Here is an 11,771-nt window from a genome sequence, read left to right as displayed (position 1 = left end):
ATTGTTGAATTAATGTCTTTATCTTTAAAAGTTTATCAGGCCTTGCATCCTCTTTGTGTTTGGCAGCAGTGTATGCAGCCCACGCCTTCCTCCCTTTACTAAGACGCATGGGGTGTGTCTCAAATCGACTGGCTTCCTATAGAGATAATTACAGGATGGAAAGAGGATTAAACATGCAACTGTGGCTATGTTTACATGCACATCAAATTCCCATTAAGAGGAGGTAACAGACACGACCCCCAGCTTCTGGCATGAAGCAGTTCTTTACCAGAATCCTTGTAGTGATATTAGATTTTTAGATATTTTATTTATTTGAATTAAAAAATGAAGATATTAAAATATTTCATGAGGAGCAGAATATCACAGTAATAACATAATTATAAAAATTTAGACTGGACATTTTAATTTAAACAGTAGGATTTTATCAATATATTTGATACTTTTTGCATTGACCTATGTCTGTTTCTGTCACCTGATATATAATGGTGGATTTTCTTAATGAAATAATTTATACGTTATTATTATCTCTTGTTTCTTCACAAAAACCTATAAAGGAGAAATAATTTAGAAACATTAGTTTGAATATGGTTTGTGTGACGTGTTATATTTTGTTAAAAGTTTGATTAATAATGTTCAGTAATTTTTTTTTTTAAAAATAAAGGTAACAAAAGAGAAGTCCAGTCCATTGCAGTTTATTTAATATTAATAATGTTTGCTTTCAAAAATACAATGTGGACTATAAAATCCACCCACATACACACAAAAACATTTCATAGAAATATCGATATCGATATCGACGATCCTAGTCTTGAAAGTCCTCTGGTATCGCCCATCCCTACTGAATTCGGCACTGAAACCCCCTAGAAAATGGCTGATCCCTAGTATGCACACTACATGCAGAAGATGGCGATTTGAGACGCGTCCTTGCGTCTCAGGTTTTTTGTTACGGAAGCTGAGTTAGCCATGCGCAAAGATTTATTAATGTAAGCGCATAAAAAACAACTAAAAAAAAACCCCGAAGTGAGCGATAGTGTCTGGAAAACAGCACAGAACTAAGAAAAAAACGCGTTTAGGTTTTAATTTTTGACGGAGAATTGTGTTGTTTTTCGATAGTTTATTTACACGCGCTGTGTTTGGCCATTAAACACGAGCCACATTCCTCGCTTAGCTGGAAAATAAACAAACGCAATGCTAGCGGCTAATGGACTGTAGATAACGAGCAACGCGGCGCGAGGTGAGGCATTTTTACAATTTAATAAACAAGTTTTCTAATGTTATTCTTTTAATATATATATGTAAAATTATCTGCGAAAATAAATTGGTATTACTGTACTAAAACGGCGTGAGGTACAAACAGAATTTAGTAGCAAACGCGAAAGGCTGCTACTCTGAAGCTAAGTGAGTAAGCTAACCCTGATAGCAGTGCTGCGCTAATATAATCATAAATACAGAGTGACTAGCTGGTAGCCAAATTAGCTAATGCTAACTACAACCACGTAAAGTATTACTGATGAATTTTGTGGTTTTTGCATAACCTTGGATGTGTTTTAAGAGTAATATTTATCTCCACGTTCCTTAAAGAAGATTAAGGAGTCTTAATTCATCGAGATTTTAGTAGCTTCGTATTTTGCAGTTTGGAAATATTGTTTTTAGTCTATAAAAGTGTGAGTAGATCTGAACATAGACCCCATAGAATACTGTGATATTGTGGGGCCTCTGATTTTGCGCCTAATATTGCTTTAGGATTTTAATGATTTTCCTACTTTAGTATATATTCAGGTTATCAGAGCATTAACACACCTGTCAGGTTGACTGTGTGTGTGTGTGTGTGTGTGTGTGTGTGTGTGTGTGTGTGTGTGTGTGTGTAGAAGGGTCTAAACCTGTGGAACCAAACGTAGGCTCTGGGGAGCACAGATGTGGTTTTGTGGGTGGAAAGTTAATGAAACCCCAATAGTTATAATAATAATTTTAAAAAACTAGGGCTGCACAATATATCGAAATTATTGAAATATCTCAAATGTAAATATCCGATAACTGAATGATTTTAAAATTCAAAAAGTTACAAAAAGTCAAAGTTTTAGGGTGACACAGATAGCAGAGAATGTTTTCTTTTCCTCAAAAGAACATGAAACATGTATGTTGGTTATGTCTTTTTCAGTTTTTAAGTATATATAATTTAAATTTGTTTGTACACACTTATAGCATTATTGTACCGCATATCACATTATTTAACAAGTTATCGCATTTTTCTTCATTTAATAAATGTAACTATGATGGCATGTTTGCTAATGCGCTTATTAAAGCTGTACTGTATGATCAGTACTGTAGGGGAAAACAAAATGACACTGTAACACGTCCCGGGGGAAGGAGGGGAATTAAGGAGTCTTGGCTTAAGGGCATGTGAAATTTCTTTGGAGGCTGCTGTGAATATGGGCGGCAACCGGGTACGACATCATCACCAAGGCGTTGTTTTTTTTTCTTTTTTTTTTTTTTTTTTTTTTTTTTTTCTCACACGTTTTGGATTCCCACCTGCCTCTCCTTTGATGTTGATTTTATATTCTTTTAAAGTCGTGTTATATAAAACGGGATGGTGTGACACTGCTATAGTCAGTGCTTCCTCCATCCTGGATTTTCTGAAGAGGTCACATCGTGACGTGTCAGTCTTGTGTTGGTCACACGTCTTCACTTGATACGAATTCGCACGTCAGAGTTCACTAAACTTGAACTTTGGAATGCAGTGAGATGCAAAACGTCTTCACGTTGAGCTTAAGTTCCCAGTCTCCAGCATTCGCATGCGTATGAACGGAAGTCAATGGATTTGAAAAGTCTAGTGTGACCGCCCCTTTATTATCCCCGGAATTACGGCCGGGAGATATTATAATACAATATCGATATCGTGACAAATTACTTCACAATACGATTTCCAGGATGTAACGTATCATCATTACTTTTACAGCACTGAGAGACTCCACTGTTACTTAGTAGCTGATTTTAAAATCTACAGAGTGTCCCAAAAGTCTCCATACACAGGGGACTATGTACGCCAGCACCGTGTCGGTTGTGCCTTCATCAGTGGATGTTCGTGGACGTCCACTTCTCAGCCATGTTTCCTGTTACAGTCCATCGCAACCTTGTGACAGCTTCCCAATCCAGCCACGAGAATGATTTCAATATGTTCTTCTTTCGTCAAAGGCATTTTTAAAGGCTGAAGAATATATATATCTAAATTAACTATGAAAAATTTTGGAAGTCATTTTGCTAAAAAGTGTTAATTTCCCCCATGTATGGAGACTTTTGGGACACGCTGTATTTTTGTGCCACTTGTTTTTCCTTCCTTACCTTGTTAAAAGTTGTAGAGTAAATACCACAGTGATGTGGAATTCTCAAATCTGATTGGTCATTGATTTTGATAGTCATTCAATTACAATATGTGAAAATAAAGTATACATAAATGTTACCATAAATGACACAAGGGTAAGTTAGTCCTGGTAACAGAAATTTTCAGTAAACGTTTAACTTTTATTTTCAGTTTTACACAGTAAAATGTTTATTCTATTCTGGTTTCAGCCAGACTGAAGATTATGAAGATTGATTATGAAGACTGATTCAGACTGAGAAGGTTAAACTATGGAGCTCTACTGGTACATGTAAGTCACAATTCTCTTTTTTTGTTTTTTAAATAAATAAAAAAAAAAACTTTTAAAGTCCTAAGGAACCTACATGCACAATTGCTGTTTAACGAGGTTAACGTTGGTCTTCTGGGCAAAGTCTGAATAATTAGTGACCAGAGTTTTCATGATCCTCAACGTAAAGTGAGTGGAACTCGTCTTAGGGTGTGTACGCTTCACCCTTGTTCGTGCCCAAACAGTCCTTTGAATCGGCGAAACAGCTAACCTAGTGATTGTAGCGTACTGTAATAACTATACATCAGTGTGTTGGTCAATCAGTCATGCTGATGAGTGAATTCAGTTGGGTGTTTGAACAGCATTTCTTTATATTTCTTTATTATCTATAACCTGAGATGATTTGTTTTGAATGAAGCTTTCTCAACATGTCTCTGTTCATCTTTGCAGAGTTGTCATAATATTTATTATGATAAAGATCTTCTTCTACGTCTGCTGGTACCGCTCAAGACAGAGGCAGCTGGCCGCATATCTCAGTAATCCACGCAATGCCCAGATCGTTATTGTGGGAGGAAGAGCCTATCTGCACCAGATGTGCGAGAACCAAAACGTAAGTATGCTACATCAATTAATTAATTAATTAAGGACATTTAACGATGGTAAGTTTTCCACTCACAATAACTTTTTATCCTTTTTGGTTATTTAACCTTCAGTAAGGAAAGCTAAAATAGTGCGTGTTGAATGGTGAAGTTTGCATGCTCTTAAGAAAAAATGTATGAAAATTCAGTCATGGAAGACGGACTGCTTCTGCTCACACTGCCATGTTATATTTTTGGACTGCTTTTTATTCGTTATGTGTTAGATTTCCTGGGCTATGTCATGGTGGAATTCATAGCCATTAAACCATAACCGAATAAAACAGGCTTGTCTCTAGAAGAGAAAATAATCTAGAAAGGAAGACACAGGATGTCAATAATCCAGAATATCATAGATCACCTTTAGTTCAAGCTATACTTGATATCTGTAGTCTGTGTTCAGCTGTACAAAGTTTATTCCATCTGTGGTCTCTGAACAATTTCTCTGTATTCTGTTCTTTCTCAAAATGTACACAGCAACATATATTTTTATTGTGTTATAATAATTATTATTATTGGCTAAATCTAAGCAGTTGAACTATTTGGAGATTTATCATCTGTTAATCTCTTTTGTACATGACGTAAGTGACATGATGTTTCATTATGTTTTGGAATTTTAGTGGCCAGGTCTATAATTTAAAAAGCAAATTCTACTGATCTACTGTAACTAACCATTATACAGAACCTTTATTTACCCCAAAATTTATATCACCATCAAATCGGTGACTTTATGAATTTCAGTAAATCATACGTTTAATATAACTGTGTGTAAGATGAGCAGAATCTATATATTGTGATATATAATTCTAGTTGTTAATACACTCATTTTTTCCCCCTGTACTTTAGACGTCAATCTGGCCGAATTGGTACGGAGTTCAGGACGATGGCTCCGTAGGCGAACCGTCCGTTTCTCTTCCTCCATCTTCATCCCTCTCTCATCTGGATTTACCCCCTCCATACGAGGCTGTTTCTGGAGGTAAGACCTACAAGCACAGTTTCTTCTGGTTATATTGTTTCCCTAAGGTCTACAGTTATCGTACACTCTCATAACCAACTTCGCTTCCTAAAGTTTAAGATGTCTATAACAGATTTGTCCAGGCGGAGATGGTGAGAGGAAGTGGCTTTAAAAATACTAGCAGAACACTTCCTTGGACTGTGCACATTAACAATTGACTTGCGTAAGCTGTAGTGTGGTTAAAGTGATTTACTGATGGTCAGTCTCCAGTTGTATTGTTATCATGGAATTTAGGAAGGACTGTGTTCCGCTAATATTTCAGTTAGCTGACCTTTCTTCTGTTTTTCTGACACAAACTGTTATTTAAATGCGCAGATGCTGATCATGTGAGCTTCATCAATTATTCACTTCTATCAGATAATGAATGCTCAGATGAAACATTTTAGTTTGAAAATTTTGATTTTTTTTAATGAACAAAGCTTTCTGAGATGTTTATAATTTCTCATAATTTACCTTCAATATGTTGAATTCAATGAGTAAAATTCATTACACTGAATTAAATTCATTTAGCTTAACTATTAGTCATTAATTCTTATGCTAATATTATGACCTGGACAAAGCCAAGGAGCAGCCATGGCAAATCCAAACCTGTTTTCCTGGCTCATCTCTGCTTGTCCTTCCCACTTTCACCAACTTTCATTTAATGAAAGCGAACTATTGAAGTGTGATTCATGTAATATATATACCTTCACTATTGTTTCCAGTCATAGACCAACAGATTCCATATACTGTTCATTTTATTATTTTTTTCTTGGAAACACACCTGAAGTCGGTAACAAGAAGTTTAAGCTGAAGTATGCGAGAGAGAGAGAGATTGAGAGACAGAAAGAGCGTTTGGTCATTCAGAAAAGCACACAAGCCTAATTCAGGGTCTTCCAGTGTTTCTCTGCTCTAAACAGTATTCTCTGTTCAGTATGTTTATTATCAGTTAGTCAAGTTTTAATAGTTTCTTGGTGTATTACAAAGCTTTAAGCAGCTCCTGAGTGGAGTGAAATGGTAAACTGAGGAATGTGAGCTTACACAAGGACCAGATGGTTAGAAGGCACTGTGAAGAACAGGCTGGTATTAGCCAGTGTTTCAACATCATCATGAGTCATAGTGACAGTGTACGCATGTTGCTTCATGTATACAGAGAGCAGCTCAACAGGCAGGAGTGGTGTTTTGGAAACAGTCATGACTGTACGAAAGGATCTTTATCACTGTACATGTTTGAATGTTAAACACAACAAAATGCTAAAACAGCATACTCGATCAGAGTTCTTTTGCACCAGTTTGGACTTATCCAGAATAGCATCAGCTAAACATATTACACATTACAGTTCTCAGCGTAAATAGTGTGTATGGTGAATAATGATTGGACAGTTACCTCACCGATGACAGATTAAAATGCGTTTCTTTCTCTTACCGTATCTTTTTTTTAAAAAAAAAAAAAAAACTGATAAAGTCCATTACTTCAGTGGTTCTCAGTCCTGTTGAGTCCAGCTACAAATATTTAGGTTAGATTTCACAACCCTGTCCCTCTGGACTTTATAGATCACTTTCATACTACAGCTCTCTCCATTTCTCCTTGCCGGGGAAAAATGGGCAAGCATAAGCATCTAAGCCACTTTGACAAGGGCCAAATTGTGATGGCTAGTTGACTGGGTCAGAGCATCTCCAAAACGGCAGGTCTTGTGTGGTGTTCTAGGTATGCAGTGGTTAGTAGCTACCGAAAGTGATCCAAGGAAGGACAGCCAGTGAACCGGCAACAGGGTCATGAGCTCACAAGGCTCATTGATGCACGTGGGGCGCGAAGGCTAGCCCGTCTGGTCCGATCCCACAGAAGAGCTACTGTAGCACAAATCGCTGAAAATGTTAATGCTGCCTATGATAGAAAGGTGTCAGAAAACACACCTGTGTATGGGGCTGCATAGCCGCAGACCTGTCAGAGTGCACATGCTGACCCCATCCACCGCCGAAAGCACCTACAATGTCACTTATCTGGGGAAGAGATGGCACCAGGATGCACTATGAGAAGAAAGCAAGCTGGAGAGGCAGTGTGATGCTTTGGGCAGTGTTCTGCTGGGAAACCTTGAGTCCTGGTATTCATGTGGATATTACTTTGACACGTACCACCTACCTAAACACTGTTGCAGACCAAGTACACCCCTTCATAGCATCGGAATTCCCTAATGGCAGTGGCCTCTTTCAGCAGGATAATGCACCCTGCCACACTGCAAAAATTGTTCATGAATGGTTTTAGGAACATGACAAAGAGTTCAAGGTGTTGATTTCCCTCCAGATTCCCCAGATCTCAATCCAATCGAGCATCTGTGGGATGTGCTGGACAAACAAGTCTGATCCATATAAAACGCACACACACACACACACACACACACACACACAAACAAATGTATAAAGAGACTTTTGTACAAAAATTTCATAATGAGGTTTTCTTTCGATTTTCCGAAGGAACTCAGCTTGTGTGTGTTTGAACAGTTGATTAATACCATGTTGTCTTGAAGCCATGATATATTTAGACTAGATTATCACACCATAAAAAAAAATTCAAGTTAGCATTGCTAGAGCTAAACTGTTACATAATCAGATTTTGGCATTTACTAATAAAAGACATACAAACAATAACCTCACCAATTTACCATTTGCTTTGAGAGCCTACTTTACCATCTACACACAGTACAGTCATAACCAGACAACTGCAGGCAAGATGAGAAAAACATGTTTGTATTGCTTTGGCTTTTTTATTCAGTGTGTGTAATTGGTAGCATTAGCTTTAGGATAGAGCTTCCATTCAGTTTGTTGCATTGTGCCAGGGAAATGGTTGTTTCTTCTTCAGACCAGTAGTATTTCATTCATTGCGTAATGCACTCGGATGTTTGGAGTGTGCATGTACTCTTTAGTATGACAGTGTTGTCCTTTCTCTCTTTTGCTTTAGCGGACGACCTGAAGCCTCCTCCGTACAGCGAGTTTGCTCAGAATGACGACACGGACACGTCTCAGAGCATTGCAATCCCAGAAGGCAACAATTCGAGCATCAGCGATGACCCGCCTCCATACACCCCCACTGCCAATCAGCACACCAGCGTTCAGTGCCAAGCGGAGCCTGAGGGGGGATCCAGCTAGTCTCTTCCAATGTCAGTTCTCAGTTTTGTTCACAGCAAGGGCTGTATTTCTCCATGCAGTTGCTCAGCGTTTAGTTAGGGACTCATTCTTTTGTCAGTTTTACTCTTAATAAAGGTGCATGAGGTGGATTCTAGACATCGTAAAAGATTAGGGGAATTTGGTGGTTTAAAAAAAAATTAAGAAAAAGAAAGTGGCCTAATAATGTTCTAGAAATGTTTCTCTTCTAGAAGAATGATGAGATGGTGAGCTGCTTTGGTGTTAATGGGTGCTTTAAGCTCACTCATGCCTTATTTTGATTTCCTCTTATATAACCAGCATCATGATGATAACACACTTGTGTACCATGTTTTCTAGACAGTATGTCGCACCGGGTATAAGTATGAATTCTTTCCGCTTAGAGCAAACATTCATATATACGTTGCTTTGTTGTGTAAGTCACTGTAATGTATCCATCTTCTTATTTTACATATAGTATGTTCTGCTTCTAAAACAGCACTTAAGCACACCTAAAGCCTTGTTTTTGCTACTGAAAATGTCATAACACATTTTCTTTTACTTTTAAACTGAAACCTCCTTATTTACTCAATAAGGACCTTTTGTTGGTGTGAACACTGCTGCTCTGATAGTAATTTCTGCTAGCAACGATCTGTCCATCACCATTGGAAGTATCAAGGTAATAGTAGTGTGCCCTCCAATAACCGTACTGTAACAAGTGAAATAGAACGCCTACCGTAAAACAAACTCATCACTGTACAAGTTACACCATCTGCATCTGATGGTCTGGAAAATATGGTTACACACACAGAAAAACACACACACCCCACTGCGTTGACCTTGTCCTATATGCATTTCAACTTTCTGAGATTTAATGACTGCTTTAATGCAGGGGTGGACAAATGATAAATATATTAGCTAGCCCTCCTGGCAAGTGGAAGCTCCAGTGTGTTGCCCAGATTCATATTTAGGTTGCCCAGAAACCTAATTGACTAGGTTTAAAAATGGTAGGTAACATGATTTAATAACATATGGATAGTTAGTTATGCTCATTAATACAAAATAAGGGAAACGAAACAATTACATGACACAGGGAGTCCTTATCTTCATCTAATAAAGTTTTAATGTATTAAAAGTCACCAGGTTGTTGTTGAACATTTTGGCTATGAACTAGCGTTCTCGTCTCAAATCACAGTATAAATATTACTTGACTGATTATTACTTGGCTGGCAGTGTTCCTACATACTCGCTTATTCCTGATTTAAAAAAAAAAGCTGTCTTCTGTAATCTGCCTAGTTAAAAAAATCATTCTACCACCAGCCAGATTGCTGCTTGGCCGATGTGTGTAGTGCAGCAGGTGGAGGGATTTGGAAGCATGTGCTATTTACAGCATCGCTGTGCGTTGTATCAGTGCATTACTTTTAAGCATACACATGAAATTAAAACTTCAGTAGTCAGTAAGAAGTATGGTTTATTTTTGCTTTCTCTGGTTGTTGAACCTGCTTGTTGGACTGCTGGGCAACTATGACTTTAAAAAAAAAAAAAAAAAAAAAAAAAAAAAGACCTAAATGCCTGGACATAAAATCTGTTAGTCCCAGGCACCTGGGCCCCTGGGCCCCTGATTTGTCCACCCCTGTAGTGTGTCCACCTTGAATTAAGTGTACATAAGTGTGTAGATTGACCAGTGCCATGTTAGAATAAGATTTTTCAGATGTAGACGTGTTGAGAAACATTTGTTCTCGTCTCTATAAATGCCCAAAGGGAGAGGATTCTGTGCAGAGGTTTAACCTCATGTTTATGCATAACCTCGCTTTGTATGTGATGACAATTTCTAAAACTATCCCTAAGCACTTTTATGTCTTGTAATTGCCTTACTTCTGTCTGTGTGTACTGTAAGTAGGCATGTGCCGATAATAGGGTGTACAGTATAGCTCAATATTCAAGTTATCATGGACTCTTAAAGCTATCAGAACCATCCTCGCATTGCATTCATGAGGAATTAAGTTTCATTCAGAAGGCTGGGTCCTATCCGCTCCCTCCTTCATATCGTGAATGAGATGCATTTTGTTTTCAGTTAAAATGCTGCTATGCTTGTGAGAACAGGTCCTGATAAACATTTTATTTTCTTAACTTGATATCATGATGTTATCGTAACCGTGATAAATGTTACTCACTTATCGTGATATGACAATGTAATATCGGCACACGCCTATTTGTAAGCGGCGAATATAATTAATGATCATCGGAGTCCACGTGGCAATGATGATGTGTGTAAATGCAGAGAGTATGACTGCCGTACTCTTTGGCTTATCAGGTGACCGTAATGATTTTATGCATTTACACCACACAGTAATGAACTCGCCTTCTTTATGATTTCTTTCAGTATGTGTGTTTGGTAGTAGACGTTCATATTAATGTTAATGTGTTTTGAAGAATGTATGACTGTGCAGTTGTCAAATGTATCAGGTTAACATTCACTTACTGGCCAATTTATTAGACACACCTACCTTATTGGTGGCTGATGCACCTGTACCAGTGCCACACAAACTACCATGTCAGTGTCACTGCTGAACGGAGAATGAACCATCACCCAAATAATATCTGTTTGGTAATGATCATATGATAGTCCTTTTCCACTAATGGACAGGGTAGAGGGGGCTAAGATTGTACAGAGCGACAGATGGGTTACAGTATTTATACACTTGTAAAGTGGCCAGTATGGTTGGTGAATCTGTTAAAATGGTCAATAAGTAGCTACCATGTAATAAACTGGCAACTCAATGTAATGGGATCAATACTTTTTTATTATTAAAGCATCTTGGTAAAAGAATTAGATCTAGTGTGTTTAGTCTTTCATAAAGATTCTCTGTCAAATACTCTAATTGGGCATATATTGATAATCAATAAAATATATAACAATAAGGCATGTATATGTTAAGGTTACATACAAATAAATATAAAATAAAGTTCTAGGTATAAATGCTGATGTCAATATAAAATACATTCTCACTGTATTTGCATTGTATTCTCACAGCTTCCTAAAGTTCTGAGGAACCACATTATTAAACAGCACTCAAATGCAAAAAGCAGTAGAGCAAGAGCAAAGACCGTAAACAACCCTGTGTGTACAATTGGTTCAATAATATGGAGGTGAAAAGTTCCTGAAACCACAACTTCATGTACCCAGACAGGTGTGCCATGCAAGATTTCACAAACAGCTCTCAGATTAATGATAAGGGAGTTCAGGGAGAAGTCAGCAGTCCTCGAAAAGAGTTACAGGACGAGTTAGTTACACAGTTAAACAGAACAATTACACAGAGAATAAGACGCAATAATATGCACCGAAATGATCTCCATTATGTTTGTAGAAAGAAGGCTTCT

At 37.6% G+C, this 11,771-nt stretch overlaps 1 protein-coding gene across 2 annotated transcripts; it reads left to right on the top strand.

Moving 5' to 3' along the window:
• The first annotated feature begins 872 nt into the window (after positions 1 to 872).
• Positions 873 to 11,220, top strand: si:dkey-118j18.2 (uncharacterized). 2 transcript variants are annotated; one of them, XM_034297985.2, is made up of 5 exons: positions 873 to 1,234; positions 3,572 to 3,647; positions 4,074 to 4,233; positions 5,105 to 5,234; positions 8,209 to 11,220. In XM_034297985.2, exons 2-5 carry the CDS (start codon positions 3,628 to 3,630, stop codon positions 8,394 to 8,396), a joined length of 498 nt encoding a protein of 165 aa, XP_034153876.1. In that variant the 5' UTR covers positions 873 to 1,234; positions 3,572 to 3,627; the 3' UTR covers positions 8,397 to 11,220. The 2 variants fall into 2 exon arrangements, with proteins under 2 accessions (XP_034153876.1, XP_034153875.1); XM_034297984.2 differs by having other exon boundaries at positions 3,568 to 3,647.
• The last annotated feature ends 551 nt before the right edge of the window (positions 11,221 to 11,771 follow it).

The sequence above is a fragment of the Pangasianodon hypophthalmus genome, chromosome 22, assembly GCF_027358585.1.
Source record: "Pangasianodon hypophthalmus isolate fPanHyp1 chromosome 22, fPanHyp1.pri, whole genome shotgun sequence".
NCBI classification, from domain to species: Eukaryota; Metazoa; Chordata; class Actinopteri; order Siluriformes; family Pangasiidae; genus Pangasianodon; species Pangasianodon hypophthalmus.
Note: the sequence above shows the minus strand (reverse complement) of the source record. Positions and strands in the feature narration are given on the sequence as shown.